Source organism: Brassica napus, chromosome C3, assembly GCF_020379485.1.
Source record: "Brassica napus cultivar Da-Ae chromosome C3, Da-Ae, whole genome shotgun sequence".
NCBI classification, from domain to species: domain Eukaryota; kingdom Viridiplantae; phylum Streptophyta; class Magnoliopsida; order Brassicales; family Brassicaceae; genus Brassica; species Brassica napus.
The window spans coordinates 37,288,626-37,313,185 of NC_063446.1; the positions used below are offsets into that span (position 1 = coordinate 37,288,626).

The 24,560-nt window shown below is 41.4% G+C and overlaps 2 protein-coding genes across 2 annotated transcripts; both read left to right on the top strand.

Annotated features, from left to right (window-relative positions):
- The first annotated feature begins 16,086 nt into the window (after positions 1-16,086).
- LOC125583928 (UDP-glycosyltransferase 72D1-like) lies at positions 16,087-17,491 on the top strand. The gene is made up of 2 exons (XM_048751523.1): positions 16,087-16,157; positions 16,248-17,491. Exon 2 carries the CDS (start codon positions 16,251-16,253, stop codon positions 16,866-16,868), a length of 618 nt encoding a protein of 205 aa, XP_048607480.1. The 5' UTR covers positions 16,087-16,157; positions 16,248-16,250; the 3' UTR covers positions 16,869-17,491.
- LOC125583058 (UDP-glycosyltransferase 72D1-like) lies at positions 16,894-17,292 on the top strand. Its single transcript, XM_048749601.1, has one exon. It carries the CDS (start codon positions 16,894-16,896, stop codon positions 17,290-17,292), a length of 399 nt encoding a protein of 132 aa, XP_048605558.1.
- Positions 17,492-24,560: the final 7,069 nt, after the last annotated feature.

The window sequence follows — 24,560 nt, forward strand, 5'->3', positions numbered from 1 at the left end:
TTCGTCGCCAAGCCGAGAAGGAACAGGTTCGAGCTGGCGCCGAGTTCCCATCCTCTTCTGCACTAACCATTGCTCCGGGTCACGTGACCGAGGTCATAACTCCGCGAGATGCGGGAACTCTCGCAGGCTCGGGCGTTCTGGATGCTTCGGCTCTACCTGCCGGATCGTTCACGACTCCGATTCTCGTCGAGGATAAGGAGAGGGCTGCTGACTCTATGCCTCCTCCTCCGGCCAGGAAAGAGATCGTTCTAGCGCTGCGCGCTCCTAGTGTTGTTCCGATTGCTCAGCCTAAGGGCCGGAAGAGGAAGTTTACCAAGGGCGGTGACGGGGAATCTTCGCAGCAAAGAGGCTCGAGCATAGCGTCGGGGCTTCGCGGAAAGGTTTGTCGCTCACTTAATCTCTTGATTGTTATATATTTTTCTAAAAGACAAAAAATCCCTAACTTTCTTCTTGTTTCGTAGTCATGTCGTTGATCGATGGGATGATCAGCGAGTGCGGTTCTGAGACCAGTCGTCTTGCCGGGGAGTTGTTGGAGCTGCAGGGTAGATGGTTTGAAACCGAGGCCATGCTGACGGCTGTCAAGGATTCTCACTCCGTGAAAGTGTCGAAACTCGAGGTCGCGATAGGGGAGCTCGAGAGGGACGATGGCAAGTTCACTGCTTAAGGAGAAGAAAGCCAGGAAGGCCAAAACTTCGGAGGTGCGTTGGCTTCAGCGTCAGATCGAGGGCGATACAGGATTAGCGAGCCGCGGGATCCGAGAGGCCACATACGCCCTTCGTTCTGAGTTTCAGGCTTGCTTGGCGAAGATCTCTGCCTTTCTGGGCTCCCTCGAGTGCATCCGGAATAGGGATTTAGCCTTGGCGACGATTGAGGGCGGGGTGACCGTGGTTCAGTCATTCCAGAGTGAGACTCCTCCGACCTTAGAGGCCGAAGAGGCCCGACTGTCCGGCTGCAAGGGAGATTTGGCAGTCGTGGATGGAGATTTCGATCTCATCCTAGCTGACCTGAAATTCGTGTGCTTTCTTCCGACGTGGTCAGAAGGCCCAGAGGGGAAAGATCCGGTGCTCGGAGAAAGCGGAGGTGATGCGGTTTCAGGCTTGGACGAAGCAATGGGTGAAGAGGGAGCGTGAGTTCTGAGGATGACTTTGGTTAGATCTCTTGCGAGATATTTTTTTATGTTTGATGTTTCGGCCTTAAATGGCCTTATTTCATATTTCGGGACTGGCCGAATGTGGCTTTGAATCCCTTCCGCTCTGCGGCTTTCTTTTTATGACAAGATGATCGAGTTGCATTTTTCATAAGTTTACGTATGGCGTGGAAGGAGGGTGATGAGTTGTCGTCTCATATCCTTCTTTGATGTGAAATGTTTTGTTCGAGATCAGTTTCTAGAGTTTTTCCGCGAGATATAGACTTCGCGGGATATCTGAAGATGTCGAATATAAACATAGAGGCATGGTTTTGAGATCTGGTATCTTTTGGATATCATGCCTTCAGATGTTAGAGACCAGTGCGCTGGGTTTAGGGCAAGTCCTAGGTTTACTTTTGGTTTTAAGAGTTTATGCGGTGACTAGCCGGCTATCGATTTATCTGTCGCGATTTTAACCTGATTCGTACCGATTTAAAGTCCGCGATAGGTTTTCAGCTTACATGACTTGTTAGATATGAATCGAGCATCCCTCCGGAGACAATTTTTAAGCCAACCGGAAGTGCTGGACCAAAATTTTGGGTTTCTTTTATAGCGCTATTATCCTTGTGTCGGATGTACGGGAGTCATCTTCGTGAGATGGCTATGTCTGTTTAGGACGTTCGAGAGTTCGATGTGATCAGCACCGGACTTGGCGGCAGATGCCGTCGTTTGGAGTTTTTGCGCAAAATATGTGTTAAAATGTTCATCATTTTTTTTGACGGAGTGTCTGTTTTCGTCATTCAGTAGAAGTAACTCTCGAGGCATCTCTTGCGACGTCTCGCGATGCCAAAGGCTGCTTCTCCCTAACGGCTGATTTTTTTCCGAATATCGAAAATGTTTTGCAGATAAAAAATAATTTGCTTGGTTAAGATATGTCGGAAACATCGAAGGCGTGGTCGGATGTTTTCGAATTTGAGAGTATACGAGTATACGTATCCACTCCCCCCCACCTTTTTAATGAGGGGGGGACAGCTGAATTTGCCTTTCGACAAACTGCCTACGTACTCCTTTTGGAGATCAAGCCGTCTCGTAGTTCGGTCATTGCTAGTTGGTTTGTTTAGTGATAGTATTTTTTGAGATGCATCGCGTTCCAGGTCCTTGAAATTTTTATGCCTTGCATGTTGGCTATTTCGTAGGAGCCCGGTCGGACAACTTTTTCGATTTTATAGGGTCCTTCACAGTTTGCTCCAAGTTTTCCCGCGTTTCGTTCAGCGGTGTTTTGGAAGACTTTGCAAAGGACCAGATCTCCTTGATTAAATCTGCGATTTCGTACATTGGAATTATAGTACTTTGCAGCTGCGTGTTGGTAATTTTGGATTAGGATGAGGGCTCGATCTCGGCGCTCGTTAATGAGATCGAGATCATCCAGGAGCATGGCGTTATTGAGCTCCTCTCGTTCGGGAAGTAATCTTCTTCGAACACCGGGGAACTCTACTTCTGCGGGAATCATGCATTTCGTTCCGTACACCAGAGCAAAGGGGTTTCTCTCGTTGGTCGCCTCGGGGTGGTATGGTGGGACCAGAGGACTCCCTCGAGTTCGTTGGCCCACCTGCTTTTTTTGGCCTCTAAGCGTTTCTTTAGTCCGTCGAGAATGGTTTTATTAATCGTTTCAGCTTGTCCGTTGCGGATACCTGGGCGTCGACTTGTTAAATTGTATCTTCCATTTTTCGCAGAACGCCTCGAACCGGGTGGAGATAAACTGAGATCTGTTATCGGTTACGATCTCGTAAGGAACTCCATGCCTACAGATGATGTTTCTCCATACGAAACTTTCGACTTGGACATCTTTTATACTCGCGTACGAATCTGCCTCTACCCATTTTGAAAAGAAATCGGTGAGGATTAAAAGGAAACGCTTTTGCTTTGAATTATGAAGGGGTCCGACGATATCCATGGCCCAGCGCATAAAGGGATAGGGCGATGTGATGGAGGAGAGAACTTCGGCTGGTTGTCGGATGGTTGGAGCATGCCTCTGGCATTTTTCGCATTTTCGTGCGAACTTCTCGCAATCTCCGATCATCGTCGGCCAGTAGTATCCATGGTGTTTGATTTTCAATGCCAGCGATCTTCCATCGGAATGGTTGCCGCAGGACCCAGAATGTACTTCCTACATCACTTTTCTTGCTTTTTACCCTTCCAGGCACGTCATGAGTGGTCCGGAGAATCTCCGTTTGTAAAAAAGTCTCCTCATGCCTCTCGCCTAGGACTCCTTATATACTGGCTCCTAGGTCGGTTAATGCTTTTCCTATTTTGCCCTTAAGCCATCATAGCATAAAAATGGAGATATTCCATTTTTTCCGATCTTCGTAATTATCTTCAAAATTTCGTATTTATCCGCGAAAACTTGACATTTATCTTTCCTTGCGAACCAAGCGTAAACCGTCATGCGGCTTACGGGCTGTTGGTTAAGAAATCGTAAGTTGGGCCTCGAGTCATGCCTTAGGTCCCTTTGGGCCGTCTTCTGACTCGAAGCGTTTATTACGGCTTCTTTCGATAAAGAAACGAACTTTCCGCGTTTTTTACCGTAAAGTTTGATCGATGACTTAGAATGGCGGGAAACATGAAATGGGTTCGCTACGGGCTTCGGGAGATAGCATCGAAGGGTAGACGAGAATGCATAGACTAATGTCGTATCGATGTTTCGGAAGAGCTTTGTTGCTACGTAGCGACCGAACGGAACGGACGCTCGGTCGCTACGTAGCGACCGAGCGGAACGGACGCTCGATCGCTACGAAGTGACCGAGCTTGGCTCGAGCTCGGTCCCTACGTAGCGACCGAGCGTGGCTCGAGCTCGGTCGCTACGTAGCGACCGAGCGGAACGGACGCTCGGTGGCTACGTAGCGACCGAGCGGAACATGTGTTCGGTCATTGCGTGGTGACCTTTTTCGAGCTATTGTCCGATGCCTCGTGTTTCCTCCGCAAAGCTTTTCGTAAGAAAGAATCTATTTCGAAAAAGTATTTGTCGAAGAAAGTTCTCATTTTCTTCTTCGGACGTTTCGAATGTTAACTTCGTCGTAACCGTTTTTGAGCCCAACACTGATGCATTGACTAAGTTGAGGTGATCCATAACTGTACAATCTACCCACTAGAGAAATAGCTACCTTGTTAGGTTGGTGAGTTAAATTTTTAAAAAAACTTTGTAATATGTTTTCTTCCGTTTTCTTCTTTTCTCATGCTTTTACTAGTGGTTTTCTCTGGATCTTAGCAAATGTGGTGGCAAATCTAACTCTTTTTCGGTATTTATGTTTCGGTTTGAAGTTCTCCAGTGGTGGTTGCTCTTCTATGGTCTTTGATCTATAAGAACCATTTTGGTTTCTCTCTTCCTCAGGGGCTTTTTGTTTTCATCAATTGTTTTCTCAATTCTTCGTAGTTGTTGTTGTTTATTTTCACAGGTGTTTTTTTTTTGCTAACTATTTTCACAGGTGTTAATGTGGTAATTCACTCATCTGTCGGTGCAGAAATGCGGGTGGAGCTTTTTGGGGTGGAGTTTGCGAGTTCCACTGGCTATGTCTAGTAAAACTCTGTTTTGGAGGACAGCGAGGACACTTAAAGGGAGAAATGCTGGTGGCTGTTCTTAGAACTAAGATTCCAAAACCCGATCAGCTCTGTTTCTCCTTCTTCTGCCATCATGCTTTTTAAAATGTCCATTCTCTCGTAGTGCTTCGCCTAAGGTGCTTTCATGTTTCTCTCGTATCTACCGTCACTAAGCTAGTGGTGGCTCGGTCACCGGTCGGTTTTCTCCTTTGTTGTGGTGTCATTTCTAGCAGTGTTTAGATGGAGCGTAAGACAAATAAGTTTTGCTTTGCTTTTTTTTTTTCTTCTCACTTTTAAGATTGTTACTGGATCCATTATGAACTTCTAGCGTGATTGTTTTTTCTGTTTTAGTTTTCATTATTAGCCTCTGCATTCTATTTTAAATTGTTTTGGTTTATTTTTTTTCTTGAAACTGTTTTTTAATTAAAATTGCATGAGAAAAAAAAAAACAGGCCTAGCCAAGACCTTAGTTTGTGGACTCAGCCTTTACATAATATTGTCTTTTCATAATACAAGTCCATTAAGAAACACACAGCAAGTGAATAACCTAAACAAAATAATGAGACCCATTAGAGAAGTTGGATGGTCGTAGGGAAATTAGCGATGAAACCGAAGAGGGCTGCAGTCGTTGGGATCATGGGGATCAATGAGGAGAGCGCAACCAGAATTGCATCATCAGAGAAGTAGTTGCAGGATTGTTGCCTCTGAAGCTATGGATACGATTCTTGATAGTCCTATCCATTCCAACCTCAATCTGAGAATGTGATCTGAAAATCTGTTTATGGATGCGCACGTTCCTCTCGAACCAGAGTGAGTAGAGGGTGAGTTGCCACACCAAGAGAGAGAGCTTCTTCAACCAAGGGGAACCCTGAAGACTCTGCATGTTGGAAAGAGTTGTTGTCCAGGAGCGCGAAGTGGAGATGTTTAGACGCGAGGCGAAGAGATTCCATAGAGCTAAGGCATATGGACAGTCAAAAAACAGGTGATCACAAGACTCCGTCACCAATGGAGAAGAACAAAGAACACAGCCAGGGGACGCTTGAAGACCCCACGACAAGAGACGATTCAGTGTTACAAGCCAAGTTAGAAAATTATGCTTAGGAATACCTCCACGATTCCAGACAACATTCCTCCAAGGTACTAAGCTACCATGAGGTTTAACTAAATTATAGATTGCAGCAGTGCTGTATTTAGACCACTCAACTCCATTACAATCCAATTTACCTTGTCAGGGTAGCTGGAAAGCTCAAGAGAGGAGAGATAAGCTTGTACCTGAACCTGCTTCTCTGATCTCGCAGGCCGAACTGCCCAAGAACCTTCAGAGAAAAAATCTTGAAGTGTTGAATTTAGAGCGACACCCATGGAGTTCTGGTGTTGAGGAGCAAGGAAGTCAGTGAGCCTACCGAAAGGAGACCAATTGTCAGTCCAAAATCTAACCGAAGATCTGGTGCCAACCTCGATCTTGATCCAATCATAGGTAATATTCTTCAGCTTTAGTAGTTTGTTAGTGAACCACGAATAGCGCTGGTCAGGAGATGTTGTCCAGAAGTTAGCTATATCTCCTTTTAAAATCTTTTCCTTAAACCAAGCAACCCATATAGAACCCGCGTTTGTAAACAATAGCCAGATGAATTTCAGTGAGCACGCTGTATTCCAGGAGATAAGATCCCTGCACCCTAGGCCTCCTTCATCCTTAGAGAGAATAACTGTATCCCAAGCTATCCTAGCTGAATGGTTTCCCTCTGCTGAACCATGCCATAAGAAAGAGCCACAGAGAGAGTCTATCTTCTTAATGCATGCCTTGGGTAGTACAAAAGTTGATGACCAGAAGTTGGTGATACCCGCAATGACATGGTTAATCATCAACAGTCTGCCTGCAAATGATAATGCTTTGGAACTCCAATAATTATTTTTTCCTTTAATGTGTTGCAGTAGAGGAAAGCAGAGATGAGGGGAGAGCTTCTGAGAGGTGAGAGGGATGCCCAGATAACAAACAGGAAGAGTGCGAGGAGAGAGGCCTGTTGAGGAGACAATAGCATCAACCTGATCTTGAGGCAAGCCCGAGGAGACGAAGGACGTTTTCTGGATGCTCACCGCTAGGCCAGAGTGAAGAGAGAAGTCATGGAGAATTTGGAGAATGGCTTGAACAGAAGAGAGATTACCATCAGTGAAAATGAGGAGATCATCTGCAAAACATAGATGAGTAAGCTTAGAGGAGTGACATTTAGCATGGTAACCGAATCTTCCATCTGCTGATCCTTTATTGAGAAGAAGCGAGAGACAGTTCATGGCAATCACAAAGAGGTAAGGCGAGAGAGGATCCCCTTGGCGTAGACCACGGTTTCCTTTGAAGTAACCTTGAATATAGCCATTGTAACCTATTGTGTATGAGGGAGTACAAACACAAGCACGCCGCCAGTTAAGGAAGATATATGGGATTTCAAGAGAGCTCAAGCAGATGAATAAGAAGTCCTAATTAAGAGTATCAAAAGCCTTAGCAATATCAACTTTGAGGGTTATACGCGGGGGACCCTTATTCTTATGGTAACCATCAACAAGATCAGTAGCAAGAATGGTGTTCTCCACCAGCAACCGCCCTTGAATGAAAGCTATCTTGTTTGGCAAGATTAGATCAGAGAGAATGGGCTTCAACTTTGCAATCAAGATCTTAGAAATTGCCTTGTAGATGGTAGAGCGGCAGGAAATAGGAATGTAGTCAGCAACAGAGGAGGCGCCAGGGTGCTTGGGTACTAGAGACAATATTGTGGAGTTGACAACTGCTGGAAGAAACCCTGTGTTGAAAAAAGCAGAGATAGCAGCAGTGACTTCATGACCAAGAATCGACCAGGAAGCTTTGAAAAACACTGAGGTCAGGCCATCAGGCCCTGGCGATTTGTTGGGGTTGAGTTTGAAAAGGGTTGAGACAATAGTTTCCGATGAGGGGAGCAGAGAAAGCAGGGATCTTTGAGCGGTAGAGCATCGGAAGTTGATAATAGATTGAAACCAAGCAAGTGATGAGATGGTAAAACAACATGAGGGGCTGGGATGCTTTTGAAGTGATTAATTGCTATGATTCCCATCTCCATTGGATCAAAAATAAGATCGCCATTCTGGAGCATGAATGATCGAATGGAGTTAACTGCAGTACGCACTTTCCAGATTCTATGGAAATAAGAGGTATTTAAGTCTCTTTCTTTCAACCAATTAATTCTTGATTTTTTGCGAAAATAAGCTTCTTCAATGATCCGCAAGAATTCCCATTTCTCTGTTAGTTCTCTTTCTTTCTGAAATAATGCTGGAGAGGGGTCTTGTAAGGCCTGTCCCTGCACAATTTTAAGCAAACTGTTAGCAATAGCCACTCTCTCTTGAATTTTTGAGAAATTCTCACGATTTATCTTTCTAAGCACTCTTTTTATCTGTTTTAGTTTCCAGCATAGCTCTCCAAGGGTCGTAGCAGTGCCACCGGTCTGAATCCAGAAGTCCGCAACAATGGGGAGGAATTTGGGGTGATTTGTAAGGTAGTTGAGGAATTTAAAGGTTCTAGTGCCAGAGATAGGGAGAGGGAGAGCAAGGACAAAACACATCGGGAATGATCGGAGAAGTTGGGGGATAAGAAGGTAGTCGTGCTTTGGGGCAAGAGAGATACCCAACACTGATTAACAAGAAGACGGTCTAGCTTTTTAGCTATGGGATCAGTGGGGGTTTTGTTTGTCCAGGTATTTAGTTGGCCATGAAATCTCAGATCAAAGAGGCCGGCTTGAAGGAGACAGTCCGTAAAGTCTATCATTGGTGTAGTGAGAGAGTTGATATGAGGGGAGGAGTGCTAAGAGGGATGGAGAATTTGATTAAAATCACCACCCACAGTCCAAGGTAGAAGATCAGTAGAGAGGGACTGCTGGATATTTAGAAGATCAACCCAAAGATCAGATCTCTCCACCACAGTGTTGCATGCGTAAATACCCGTGAACACAACTTTTTGCGATGGAGACAGGGTGAGTTCACAAGTCAGAGACTGCTTAGTTTGCCCTGGTTGGAATTTTGCTTCGAATCATAATTCCGAATCATAATCAAATTCTCCATCCCTCTGAGCATTCCTCCTCTCATATCAACTCTCTCACTACACCAATGATAGTTTTGGTTTATTCAACTTGAATAAATGATCCATGTTCACTGTGGTCCGGTAATCTCTTCAAGAAATGGGTCCGATTATGACAAGACGTACCATGTACGCACATGTCCACATCACTCACTGCTTTCTGAACATATGACTACGAAGCGAGTGATAGATTCTTTTTCATTTGATATTCATTTTTAATAAGCACTTTATTCTTCTTAACTTGGACAATTATGAGGAAACATCGGGATAAGCAATTTATTCTTCTTAATGTGGAAAAATCTGAGAAACATCGGGACATTCTTCGAATGGCGTAGGTTCGTAGTAGGAGAAGAGATTCTTCCACACTGCATTCATCATTCTATTGATTCTACCATTTCTGGTTTTACATTGTAGATAGCAGAAAATCTACATATAGTCTAAGAAAAAAAATCTACATATAGTTCAATTTTTTTGTTCTTTTCTAAAATACGAAGAAAGAAGATATCAGCCTTTGGAAAAGGGAGTCAGGGTTCAAGCAGAAGTTCTCATCTCATGAAACTTGGGAAATGTTGAGAGAGACCAAAACTCAATGTGGATGGGCCCGAGGCATTTGGTTTTCACAAAACACACCCAAGTTTACATTCATAGCTTGGTTGTCGACTCAAGATCGTCTGTCGACATTGGTAAGGATTGCAAAATGGACCCCGGGGAGTGATACAACTTGTCTGTTATGCAAATCTGCTACTGAATCGAGACCACCTTTTCTTTGAGTGTTCCTACACAGCAGAGGTTTGGGAGTACATTGTCAAAGGTATCTTACGCAACTCTTTCACAAATGTTTGGTCTGAGATCTTGTTACTCATTACTGATGAGACAAGGGAGAAGATGAGTCTGTTCTGCATCAGATATGCGTTTCAGGCTGTTCTGTATGCTGTTTGGCGGGAGCGAAATAAGATCAAACATGACGATAAGCTACTGCCTTTACCAGTGCTCAAAATATTGATAGACAAGGGTAATAGAAACAAAATCAGTCTGATGAGAATGAAGGGGTTTAAGGGGATGGAGAAGCTGATGCAATTTTCGTTTCAAACTAGATTGTAAATAGCTTTTTTCATTTTGAAGGGTTATGAGTTGAATTTGAGTAAGCTCCTATAGTATAAAGGATGCACTTAGTTGTATAAATGTATTTTTGATGAATAAATTTAACATTCGTTCAAAAAAAAAAGGGACATTTGCTAAAACCAACCTAAATATTCAAGTCAAACCTAGAAGTGTACTGGTATCACTCAAATTATCCTAAGGAGTGAATTACTCTCTCAAATAAGAGGTTCAGATGCAGTACTTAGGGATCGAATCCACAAGGACTCTAGGATTACTCAACAGATCTAAGGGATTAGAAATAAAGATAGACTAAGAGGTTTGTTTGTTTAAAAGTAGTAAATGATGAGTCGAACAAGGCAATTGTTCGGTTGTTTAAGTTGAAGTTGTTTTAAGGATGGGAAAACAACTAGACTTAGGCAAATTCTCAGGTATGAAAGCATGCAACTTAGTTTAGACTAAAGGGTTTGACGGTTTTCGAACTCAAACAATGGTAAAACCAGATAGGTTTTCTTTACTAGATCTCGGATCTCAACTGTCGTCTTTTGATTTCGAGAAAGAGTCGATCGATGTGACGTGATGTACATCGTTCGATACACCTTTCAAACAATCGATCGACACAACGATAGTCGCGTCGATCTACGGTTCTTCTAGCAAGCCTTGCGAGAGGGTTTGAAGCTGTTCTCTAACTTTCTAGACCAACTCTCGTTGTTATCTAGTCAGTTAGATCATGCTGGCTGTTTCAGGTATTGAGGGTAATAGTTTGTTATCTCAATTAATGCTAAGACCTAAAATGAGGGTGATCAATCCTAATTTTAGCATTAAGCTTAACAAGCATGAAATAACAATAAAAACACCTTTTTAACAGGCTTATTAGCAGGACATACTTTCAACCTTTATGAGAAACCTAAATCTAACAATTGGGTTTACTCAGACATATTCATGAGAGACAAAGTCATGATGGTTTGAATAGAACTCAAATGAAATATTGAACATAAAAAATAAAAGTAATAGAAATAAAAGAGTTCAAGATCTTCTCTGTTATGCAGTCTCAGATCTATCTCTCCATTCCTAAGCTCTTCTAATGGTAGCCAAAATGCTTCTTCTCCCAAACTAGGTCTTTAGGACAGTCTGCCTCTAAAATGATACAAAACCCTAGTACATATAGCCTCACAGGCGGCTAAGGGCTTAGGTTGCAATTAATAAACTTTATGTAAATGAAGTCTTCTAATTTCGTGATTAATCCTCGAGTGATCCAATATCAATCGATGGCGCTCAACGGCTGTCGATCGATTTTAATTGGCTCTGGTCGATTGATATTGCTCTTCAAGCGTCGATCGACTCTCTACGCGTAAAAGTACTCTAAAGTGTCCCAAAAGCATAATTTCTTTCTATCAAATAGCTGAACCTGTAATTGCTTTGAAAAGACTCTAAAACATAATAAATATATCTTAAAACACTTATATACCATGACTAAAAATGGGTGAAATCCATGGTATATCATGTATCTCACTTTTAGTCAAATTCAAAACCAACCTAAAGGAGTAGTGAAAGTACTATTTAACCCTTATGACCAAACAAAAAAAACAGAAATATATTTTACGTTTCTATCCTTCGGAAGTCTACACGTAATAAAAGAAGTCTACATATATATAGACTTTCTATGAAGTCTACCTTATAGACTTATTTTATTGTCTACACTCTAATTTGATCTAATAATTTAATTTTGAAAATGTATAAAAATAATTATTGTGATATTCTTAACTAATCATCAATATAATGGATAATATGAAGTAAATAAATTAAAATTTCAAATAATTGAACAATTTTGAAGAATATATACTAATTTGGTTATCATGTGTTAGACAATGTTAATAGTTTAGAAATAAAAGGTTCTAAAATGTTATGTCTTTTAGTGGTTGATTTCATAGGGTTAGATTTTCGATTTTGTTTTTTTTGTTTTATTAACTTAAATCTGCATATTAATGTTTAGTAGTTTATATTTTGTATAACTGAGACTTTTTGATTATAAAGCAAAACATTTAGGGTTCGATATTGTGGTTTAGGGTTTCGTAGACCTATAATAAAGTCTATTTATCTGAAGACCTCTTTTTCAGTCTATATTTTTCAATTTTTTTTACAAAAAAACCAATATATTTAAATTAAACTAAGTTAAGTTCCTTAAGAATAAAAAAGTGAAATCATATACTATAACTATTAAAAATAAAGAAATCAATTTAATACGGTCTCTCTCTAAAGTGGTTGCAAAAAAATTTAAAACTCTCTCTCTTCTCTCTAAAACTCTCTCCCTTCTATCTAAAATTCTCTCAATTGTTTATAAAACTCTTTCATTTCTCTTCTTTCTCTCTAAAATTTTCTAAAGTCTTTCTCACAATATTATCTTGTCATTTTAGATATTATGACTCATGGTTTTCATCTTCTCCATTAAAAAATGTAAGTTTTAGATCTATAGATTTTAAATGTGTATTTTTATGTTATTTATTTCTCACAATATTATCTTTTTTTTTGTAGGTATTATCACTCATGGATTTCATCTTCTCCTCTAAAAATGTAAGTTTTTGTTGGGGTCAAAATCGGTCACGACGGAATCAATGTCTGAAAGTCCGTAAAAATCGGCATGAACGTTTTTACGAAAAATAAATCTTAGAAAAAGATCTATTTTTACGAAGAATCTTGCGGAGAAAACACATTCACAAAAAATCGGAGAAAGATGCGAACAAGGTTGCCGCGTAGCAACCAGCGCAAAAGCTGGTCACTACGTAGCGACCGAGCTCTCACCAAAGCTCGGTCGCTACGTAGCGTGCTCGGTCGCTACGTAGCGTGCTCGGTCGCTACGTAGCGTGCTCGGTCGCTACGTAGCGTGCTCGGTCGCTACGTAACGTGCTCGGTCGCTACGTAGCGTGCTCGGTCGCTACGTAGCGTGCTCGGTCGCTACGTAGCGTGCTCGGTCGCTACGTAGCGTGCTCGGTCGCTACGTAGCGTGCTCAGTCGCTACGTAGCGTGCTCGGTCGCTACGTACCGTGCTCGGTCACTACGTAGCGACCGAGCTCTCCCTGAAGCTCGGACGCTACGTAGCGACCAAGATCTCACCGAAGCTCGTAAATCCTGGACGACTTACATGTAAGTCGTCTAGGGGACGACTGAATTGTAAGTCGTCTATATATAATTAAGTATTGAAGTTTTTTTTTCCAATTGCAAAACTAACCTATGACGACTTAATTGTAAGTCGTCTAGTTTAAAAAAAAATATTATTATTTTAATTTTCAAGAGACGACTGAAATGTAAGTCGTCTAGGAAAGTCAAACTTCTGAAATAATCCAGTCAAATGCAAAACTAACCTATGACGACTGAAATGTAAGTCGTCTAGCTATTTTGGAGTTTTTTTTTTAACCAAACAAAAGTAGGCGACTTATTTTTCAGTCGTCTGAAATAACAGATTTCAAAGTCAATTGCAAAAATAACCTCTGCGTTGACCAGACGACGTATAGTTTAGTCGTCAGGAGTACTTTGATTGAAGTCGTCCGCTTCGATCTTTAATAAACTTTCGTTTTCTTTGTTCTAAGTTTGCTAATGTGTTTTATTTTGACTTTTTCAGATGATGCGTCAGTTACATGCAGTGTATGGAGAATGATTGTTGAAAGATGGATGTTGGAATTTTGTGGTTGATCATTTCAAAGGAGCGAGAATGTTATTTTTGAGTGAAGGTTCGACACATGCTGATCTTGTTGCAATGGCTCAAGAAGGTAGACATGTTTGGCATGACACTTGATTACACCACTTCATACAGAGCATTGTTATATGCGCAAGAAATGGTGAGAGGATCAGCGGAAGACGGGCTACTGAAGTTTATTATTTCATTGATTTGTTTATTATTGATAAAAAAGGCTACTGAAGTTTATTATTTCATTGATTTGTAAATGTGTGAACACATTGTTAGCACATGTATTACATCTTGGGAAACATTATTACTGATTTTACAAAAAATTCACAACTAAAAGAGTAGACATGCAATTCACAAAACAGATCACAAATAAAGCTATTATAGATCATTTCTCTACAAAGACAAGCTTGGACTCCACTTGATATGGAAGAAGACTTTGTCAAAAGACTTCCAGGAAGTCCAGACGACTTCCAGGAAGTCTAGACGACTGAAACGGAAGTCGTCTGGAAGACTTCCTGGAAGTCGTCTAGTGCATTATATTTTAGACGACTAACAGGTAAGTCGTCCTAGAAGTCTTCCAGATCTGAAAAACCTGCATATCAAATCCAGATCTGAAAAACCTGCATATCCAAAAATGTTCAAATGGCTTAAAAACAGAAGATTAGATAAATCTACCTTTATATAACACACAAAAATACATATCTAAAATTAATAGATCTACCTTTAAATGAGTGTAAGATGAGTACCATCTGATTAAAAACCTGCAAAAAAGATAGATTAGTAAGAAAAACATGAGACAAAACTGAAAAATTCATATAAAGTTTGGTGTTTTCAAGTCAAAGAAATTAGAGTGGGTTTGGAGAGTTTTAGTTTGGGAAAAAAGTAAGAACTTTATACAACAAGAAGTTACCAAATGAAGAAAAATCAGACATAAAAACTTACCAAAACGCTCAGATCTATTATGAAAGGGAGACTTCGTCAGAAAACTTCCATGAAGTCCAGACGACTTCCAGGAAGTCCAGACGACTTCCAGGAAGTCCAGACGACTTCCAGGAAGTCCAGACGACTGAAATGGAAGTCGTCTGGAAGACTTCCTGGAAGTCGTCTAGTGCATTATATTTTAGACGACTAACATGTAAGTCGTCCCAGAAGTCTTCCAGATCTGAAAATCTTGCATATCAAATCTAGATATGAAAAACCTGCGTATCCAAAAACGTTCAAATGACTTAAAAACAGAGAAAATGAGTGGAAGATTAGATAAATCTACCTTTATAGAACACACAAAAATACAAATCTAAAATTAATAGATCTACCTTTAAATGAGTGGAGGATGAGTACCATCTGATTAAAAACCTGCAAAAAAAAGATAGATTAGTAAGAAAAACATGAGACAAAACTGAAAAATTCATATACAGTTTGGTGTTTTCAAGTCAAAGAGATTAGAGAGAGGTTGAAGAGTTTTAGAGTGATGAACATTACATTTTTGTTGCACCCATTTAAGAGGATGAGAGATAATGTGTAAATTTTTCTTTATATACGGAGACGAAAAATCCAATTAGGTTAATATTTTTGATTCAGACGACTTCCTAGACGACTTACTTGTAAGTCGTCCAGAACACTTTAATATTTTTAGCGAGAAATTAAAATATTTTTAGTGGAAAACTAAAATAGAAGACTTCCCAGACGACTTACTTGTAAGTCGTCTGGTTTAAATTATTTAAGCGGGAAAATAATTTTTTAAAAAATTTTAGGCGGGAATATTTGGACGACTTACATGTAAGTCGTCTATTTTAATTTCTTCACTAGACGACTGAAATGTAAGTCGTCTAGACCCTAAACATAACCCCTAAACTTAATTAACTAACTAAACACTTCATAAAATCAAATTAAACTTCAAAAGTGTTTACTATACACAAAAATAAACATGTATAGATAAAAAATTAATTTTTCAAAAAAACATTCAAGTTTTCCAAAATCTAACCCTAAGTATACATACAATACTACAACATATGTTGTCAAATCCTAGACCAAAGAAATACCATGATTCACTACTTACACTCATCTATGTTGAAAACAATTCAATTTTGTTATATTTTAATTTATATCACTTAAAACTGTTTATAATTACATGATTTTAATTTTTCGCTTATCAAAATATTTTTTTAAAAATTGATAAATTATTTTTAAGATCAGCTACACCAGAAGACTTACTTTGAAGTCGTCCAGACGACTTCCAACATCTCTGACGACTTACTAGGGCTATATTCGTAAAAATGACTTCTTTTTTTTGTTTGGTCACAAGGAGCTGGGTTGTAATTTCAGAAGGCTTTTAAGTTAGTTTTGCATTGAGTATAGGTTTGGGGTTAAAATCAAGTTGTGGGTTAGTTTTGACAAATTCTCCTAATAATAAATACTCTCTCCGTAAAATGTCCCTTTTTTATTTTTTTGGTCTAAATGTCCCTTTTTATTTGTTAAAAATGACCCTTTATATATACCATGGTCTTATCCCAGTTCATACACAGCCATTGACAAGCAAGAAACAACTTCTTATACAAGGACAGGTAAGTGATGGAGGATCTCACGTAATAATACCCTTTTATTTAACACTCTCTCGATTCATAATCATGTTAGCACATCCTTCTCATGAATAGATCATGGACCAGCCTCACGCGCTTCTAGTCGCTAGCCCTGGCTTAGGCCACCTCATCCCTATCCTCGAACTAGGCAACCGTCTCTCCTCCGTCCTCAAGATTCACGTCACCATTCTCGCCGTAACCTCCGGTTCCTCCCCGATAGAAACAGAGGCCATACGTGCAGCCATGGCGAGAGGGACATGTGAAGTTAGGGAACTACCCTCAATTGATATAGACCACTCCCCAGATGCGACGGTACCTACTAAAATCATAGAGATGATGCGAGCAACGAAGACAAAGACGGCGGTTCAAGACGCCGTGAAATCAATGAATCGGAAACCGACGGTCATGATCATAGACATTTTTGGTACCGGGTTGATGTCCATTGCTGATGATATTGGCGTGAACGCTACGTACGTGTACGTCCCTTCCCACGCGTGGTTCTTGGCTGTAGTAGTGTACACGCCGGTATTGGATAGAGTCGTGGAAGGGGAATATACTGATATCAAAGAGCCTATGAAAATACCAGGTTGTAGACCGGTCGGACCGGACGAGCTTTTGGAAACAATGTTAGACCGGTCAAACCCACAGTACCGAGAGTGTATGCGGTGTTGCGAGGAGATACCTATGAGCCTTTAGGGAGGATGGAGAATTGAGCCGGGTTATGAAAGCACCGGTTTATGGTATTGGGCCTATTGTTAGGTCTAGTGGGCCTACTGAAAAGGCCGATAACATACTTGAGTGGTTGGACAAGCAACCGGATAAGTCAGTGGTGTTTGTGTGTTTAGGAAGTGGTGGTACACTGTCCTTAGAGCAAACTATGGAACTCGCTTACGGTTTAGATTTAAGTGGTCAAAGGTTTCTATGGGTTCTGCGTAGGCCCACTTCTTACCTTGGGGCGAGCTCGAGTGATGATGGTCAGGTAAGTGCCGGTCTACCAGAAGGTTTCTTGGACGGCACGCGTGGTGTTGGTCTTGTTGTCACGCAATGGGCACCGCAAGTTGAGATTTTGAGCCATGGATCGATCGGTGGGTTCTTGTCTCATTGTGGGTGGAGCTATTAGATATAGAAAGTATATAATTCTCTAACGTTCATATTCTTCTCATTATGTTTATTGAAACGTAAACACAAAGATCCAAGAATTCCTCAACAAGTACTCACTTGTTATTAATATCTCAAACTCACAACTTTCTCAAGTCATGTTACAACTCTATATATAGTCAAGACAAACTCCTAAACTCATTAGGTAATCGACATATAGATAATTCCTAAACTCATTAAGATAACAACAACATTTAGATAACTCTTATCCTAATCTCATAGGATAACTTTTCTCCTAAGTTATCTCAAGCTTATGTCAACAATCTCCCCCTTAAGCTTGAGATCATCTTTAGACACATTTTGTACTCCAATCATGTCTCTCATCTCCTTGAAACTGATCCTCCCAAGTGCCTTAGTTAGGATATCAGCCTTTTGCTCCTTCCCTGCAACATGTTCAACGACCACAAGCCCATCTTCCACGCATTCCCTTATGAAATGAAACCGTCTGTGTATGTGTTTGCTTCGCCCGTGAAACACTGGGTTCTTAGTCAAAGCAATCGTCGATTTGTTGTCAATACGAATGACTACCTTCTTCTTCTCACCCTCTGTAATTTCTTCAAGAAGCTCGTGTAACCACAACGCCTGTTTTGCAGTCTCAGTGGCTGCCATGAACTCGGCCTCACAAGATGAAAGTGCAACTATCTCCTGCTTCTGTGAACACCAGGTTATTGGACAGCCATTGAGATAGAAGATATGTCCTGTAGTGCTCTTCCCATCATCCGGATCTACATTGTAACTCGCATCGCTATAACCCACAAGTTCCTGCATTCCATCGTTTCTGTAGAAGAGACCAAGAGAGCAAGTTCCCTTTAAATATCTCAAGACTTGCTTGAGTGCAGCTCCATGTGAGGTCTTTGGCTCATGCATATAACGACTTAAAACTCCAACACTCTGTGCTAGATCCGGTCTCGTATGAATTAGATAACAAAGACAGCCAATGTTCCTTCTAAACACCTTCTCGTTGATCGCCTCTTCAGACACCGCTTTTGATAACTTGAGACCAGCTTCCATCGGAATATGAACAGCATTGCAGTCAGCCATACCTGTCTCCTCTAGAATCCTTGCTGCATATCGCTCCTGTTTCAAGACCACTCCTCCTTTTACTTGAAGAACTTCAATCCCAAGGTAATAGTTAAGCCTCCCGAGATCACTCATCTCAAATTTCATAGCCATCTCTCGTTTGAACTCGCCTATATCTGCTAAACTAGACCCTGTAATTAGCAAATCGTCAACATATACTGCTACAAGAAGCAGTGAGTTAGATGTTCTTCTACGAAACAGAGAAGGTTCCTTAGACGACTTGACAAAGTTAAGCTCTTTAAGAATCTGATTGAGTTTAATGTTCCACGCCCTAGGGGCTTGCTTCAGACAGTACAGAGCCTTGTGTAATCTGTAGACTTTGCTCTCACTTCCTTTCACTTTAAATCCTTCAGGTTGAGACACAAACACTTCCTCTTGTAGCTCGCCATGGAGGAAGGCTGTTTTTACATCAAGATGATGTATCTCCCAGCTATTAGAAGCTGCTAAGGCAATGATCACTCGAACTGTTTCCATCCTAGCCACAGGAGCAAATACCTCCTCAAAGTCCACACCGTAACGTTGTACATAGCCTTTTGCAACTAGCCTAGCTTTGTACTTATTTATGCTCCCATCTGCATTGTGTTTCACTTTGAAGATCCACTTCAATCCAATGGCCTTGCACCCATCTGGGAGAGCAACGAGAGTCCAGGTATGATTCTTCTTTATCGATGTGATTTCCTCTTCACAAGCATCTCTCCACACCTTCTCTGTTCTGGCCTCATTCCAGTCCCACGGTTCCTCATTAATCAGAAACAAAATCCTTTCTGCTTCCTCCTGTCCATCAGACAGTAATACATAGTCATCTAAGTACTTAGGCTTGGTACTTTCTCTTACCGATCTTCTCAACATCGGATGTTCCTCTGTTTCTCCTTGCATCTCTGCATCACTATCTTCTTCATCTTCTTCACTAGAACTCTGGTTATCTCTTTTCTCATCAGAAACTCTCTCAGTTCCTTCTCGTGATTGTGTCTCTGGTAGTGTAATCATTGTCTCTTTGCCACTTGAATTCCACTTCCATACTCTGTTTTCATCAAAAACAACATCTCGGCTTACCACTATTTTCCGGTTAATCGGATCATAAAGACGATATGCCTTTGATCCTGGCTCGACTCCTAGATGTACCATTGTTCGTGACCTATCATCCAACTTTCTTAGATATGGAGCCTCACTTCTTGCAAAACACACGCAGCCAAAAACTCGCAAGTGCTCAACGTTTGGCTTCTTCTTCTTTAAGCACTCATATGGAGTCATGATCTTCAGCGTACGAGTTGCTACTCTATTGATAACATAAGTTGCATGTCTCACTCCTTCCCCCCACAAATAATTTGGTACCTCCATTGCTTTCATAATGCTTCGTGTCATCTCCATCAGGGTCCGGTTTCGCCTCTCAACAACCCCATTTTGTTGTGGGGAATAAGGTGCAGTGAGATGGCGATGTATCCCTTGATTATCACAGAAGCTATTGAACTCGTTGGATGTGAATTCCCCTCCTCTATCTGTTCTAAAAGTTTTAATTCTTTCTCCAGTTTCCCTCTCAACGAGTTGCTTAAACTTCTGAAACTTAACGAATGCTTCGCTCTTTTCTTCCAATAGAATCGTCCACATATAACGTGTGTGGTCATCAATCAAGACGAAGATGTATCTGTTTCTTCCCGCCGTTGGTGGTGAGATTGGCCCGCAGAGATCACCATGTACAAGTTCAAGTACTTGTGTGGCACGGAAGGAGGTTGCGTTTGGAAAGCTTGATCTGGTTTGCTTCCCTAGGAGACATGAAGCGCACGTATCCTTCTTGACAGTTATGTCAGGCATTCCGGTAACCATTCTTTTGCTCATCATTGATCTCATGTTCTCTAGCCCCACATGTCCAAGTCTCGAATGCCAAAGAGCAGAGTCACTGTCCTTCTTCAAGAGTAAGCACTTAGTATTATCAACTTCCATAACAACCTTATATAATCGATTTCTGGATCTGATAGCCTTCACAAGTAAGTTTCCATCTCGATCATATAGCGTGAGATAATTCTCCTTCATACGTACATCACAACCAGCTTCTGTTGCTTGACCAAGGCTGATGATGTTGCTCCTTAACTCTGGTATAAAATAGACATCGCCTAGGATCTTTTTCTTTCCATCCTTGCTTACGAAAAGAATTGACCCTTTGCCTTTTATGTCAATCCGAGAATCATCCCCGAACCTCACCTTTCCTGTTACCTTCTCATCAATCACAGAGAAATAATCTCGATTTCCAGACATATGATTGCTTGCTCCATTGTCTAAATACCAGATATTATCTTGATCAGTGTGCACATCAAACTTGCTCGGTGTCACCTTCTGCTCATTAAGGTAAACTACCTCATTCATCATTAACTCCTCAGCCTCTCGTGTGCTTTCATCATCGTTCTCATGTGTTTCTTGAAGCTTGAGGAGACGGTCTGGACAATTGTAAGCATAGTGACCAGATTTGTCACAGCGATAGCACACCACTTTTGACGTATCTCGTCCTTGCTTCCAATCTCTCTGATTATTATTCCTTCCCCGTCCCCTTCCTCTGTAATTTGAGAACCGACCTCCTTGTCCTCTTCCTCTACCGCCACCATCTTGGTCTCCTTGTGCATCCATATTAGCATACATAAGCTTCCCTTGCTCCTCATGTTGATCCTCATCTTGAATCCTTTCTTCATAAGCCTTAAGTCTTCCCACAATATCCTCAAAATCAGTGGTATTGAGGTTTAGGACTTGTTCAAGAGCAGCAATAATATGTATGTATTTCTTCTTCGGCAAGCTATGCAGAAATTTCTTCACTAGCTTTGGCTCCTCAATAGTTTCTCCTAAAGCTGAAGACTTGGAAGATATCTCTGTAATTCTTCCTGAGAACTCATCTATAGTCTCTGTTTCTTTCATCTTAAGTCTCTGGAAATCATCCATTAATGTCTGTAGCCTCGCCTCACGAACCCTGTCAGCTCCTATATGCCTCTGTTTGATCGCTTCCCACACTTCCTTTGCACTTTTAAGAGTACCAAACTGCAGCAGCAGAGCCTCCGGTATGGATTGAAACAAGAGTGCTCGAGCCATGTTATTTTTATCTCCATCATCTGTTCCTGGCTCGATTGTTTCCCACACCTTATGCACCTTAAGCATCACGTCCATCCGCATACTCCACACGGTGTAGTTTGTGGCGTTGAGCATCGGACATTGGATTGCCGAAAGACCGCTTCCCTTTGGTTTATTTGTCGTCACAACTATATCCTTGTCTCCCATGTTTCTCTTGGAAGTTCTGTTTAAGCTTTCAATAAAGCTCTGATACCACTTATTGAAACGTAAACACAAAGATCCAAGAATTCCTCAACAAGTACTCACTTGTTATTAATATCTCAAACTCACAACTTTCTCAAGTCATGTTACAACTCTATATATAGTCAAGACAAACTCCTAAACTCATTAGGTAATCGACATATAGATAATTCCTAAACTCATTAAGATAACAACAACATTTAGATAACTCTTATCCTAATCTCATAGGATAACTTTTCTCCTAAGTTATCTCAAGCTTATGTCAACAATGTTGTATATACTAACTTCCTTTCTTGTAACCTAATACTCTGTATATAATCAGAGCCTAGCTCAATCAATAAGATATGCAATTCCATAACCTAATATGGTACCAGAGCCGTAAAGGATTTTTCTTTCCATCGCTTCTTTCTTCTTCTTCTTTAGTCTAACAACGACAACTCTGTTTTCTTCTCTCTGTTTCACCATGTCTGCATCAAGCGAATCTACCTCTTTTTACAACACCAGCGATCCTGCTTCTACTCTTCTCTCTATCAATATGTCAAACATCACCAAGCTGTCTAACCTCAATTACATCATATGGAGCCGACAAATCAAAGCCTTGCTCGAGGGACATGAACTTCAAGGATTCATTGATGAATCTGCTGAGATTCCAATGCCTACGGTAACCATCGATGGACAGACGACACCAAACCCTGCCTTTGCTCCGTGGCGTAGACAAGATCGCCTTCTCTACAGTGCAATCATTGGATCCATCTCATTACCGCTTCAGCCTCTGGTATCCATGGCGACAACCATATGCTTCACATAAGCTAGATCCACGCTCTACACCCTGTGATTTCCTTGGATACTCAACGACACAAAGTGCCTATTTTTGTTTAGATAGAACAACCTCTCGCATTTACACGTCTAGGCATGTAGTGTTTCATGAGTATGTATATCCGTTTGCTTTACCTAACCCTCTAATGTCTGCTTCTAGTGTTGATGATTCAGCAGATGGCACAACCTCATCGACGCCAGCAGTCACAATTATACCGCTACAAAGAGCACCTGCTCCGACTATTGATACACCACCAGTAGTGCCTCCACAAACGAATCCCACAAACCAGACCACTACAGCTTCGCAAGCAGCAGAAACAGTCACTACAACTCCAACCATCATTGAGACGACACAACAACAATCAGCTATACCTTCTTCGTCCTCACCAACAGTTGTAGCGACAACTGAAGACACAGCTGCTCCGACAAGTACAGCTCAACCACCAGCTCCGACTCGACAATCCACTCGTCAACGGAAACCAGTCAACAAGCTTAATCTCTGCACCACAGTTACTCTCTACTTGGATACAATCCCCACGTCTGTGGCAGAAGCTCTCAAAGACCCACGCTGGTAGAAAGCAATGGCTGAGGAAATCAATGCTCAACTTGACAACAGAACGTGGGATCTCGTCTCCTCTGCGGTCGCTCATAACATTGTTGGATGCCGATGGATATTCACCATCAAACGTAATGCATATGGCTCTGTCCAACGCTTCAAAGCCAGACTCGTTGCTAAAGGTTTCAGCCAGCGACCGGGACTCGACTACCATGATACGTTCAGCCCTGTCGTAAAACCAGCAACTATTCGTCTTGTTCTTAGTGTCGCAGTTTCACACAGCTGGACCATGAGACAATTTGATGTTAATCATGCCTTTTTGCAGGGACACCTTACGGATGAAGTCTTCATGATGCAACCTCCAGGATTTGTTGACAAGGATAATCCTACAGCTGTTTGCAAATTACGAAAAGCAGTCTATGGATTAAAACAAGCCCCAAGGGCTTGGTATAATGAGCTTAAAACTTATCTTCTATCTTGTGATTTCAGGTCATTTGCGGATGAAAGTCTGTTTATCTATAACAACAATGGAGTCTTGATGTATATGCTGGTCTACGTCGACGACGTCATCCTAACCGGCAACAACAATGACCAAATAAACAGATTTGTCCAATCCTTTTCTCAACGATTTTCTCTTAAAGATCTTGGCACTTTATCTTACTTTCTTGGCATTGAGGCCACTCATACTCCCACTGGTTTGTTACTTACACAGAAACGCTACATTGCATATTTTCTTCATAGGACAAACATGACTAATGCCAAGACAGTAGCGACACCAATGTGTTCAACCGAGCAACTCACACTTCAATCTGGACGACCACTTGAAGATCCTAAACAGTTTCGGGCAGTTGTTGGAAGTCTACAATACTTATCCTTGACACGCCCTGACATCTCATTTGCTGTCAACAGAATGTCTCAATACATGCATCAACCTACTGATGAGCATTGGTCAGCAGTCAAGCGAATTTTGCGATACCTATCAAGCACCATATCACACGGTGTTTTCTTTTCTCGTCACAACACACCCACTCTCCATGCATTTACAGACACTGACTGGGCTGGAAACAAAGATGACTACACTTCCACAGGAGCTTATATCGTGTACTTTGGAAGACATCCTATTGCTTGGTCATCAAAGAAGCAAACAGGCATTGCAAGATCCTCCACCGAGGCTGAATATCGATCCATAGCTTCCACAGCAGCAGAGGTGTGTTGGTTGATTTCTCTTCTCACTGAACTTGGTCTACGCAGCTCAGTAAAGCCAACAATATACTGTGATAACATTGGCGCAACTTATCTCGCTGCCAACCCGGTTTTTCACTCTAGGATGAAGCATTTGGCTCTTGACTATCACTTTGTACGGAACCATGTTCAGTCTGGTCATCTTCGTGTTACTCATGTTTCGTCTGCAGATCAGCTTGCTGACGCTCTCACTAAACCCCTTCCGCGCTCACGTTTCAACAACTTATGCATCAAGATCGGATCGGACT

Bases quoted from the DNA above. Each gene is read 5' to 3' on its own strand.
- LOC125583928 (XM_048751523.1), top strand. From the start codon at position 16,251: ATGGACCAGCCTCACGCGCTTCTAGTCGCTAGCCCTGGCTTAGGCCAC.
- LOC125583058 (XM_048749601.1), top strand. From the start codon at position 16,894: ATGAAAGCACCGGTTTATGGTATTGGGCCTATTGTTAGGTCTAGTGGG.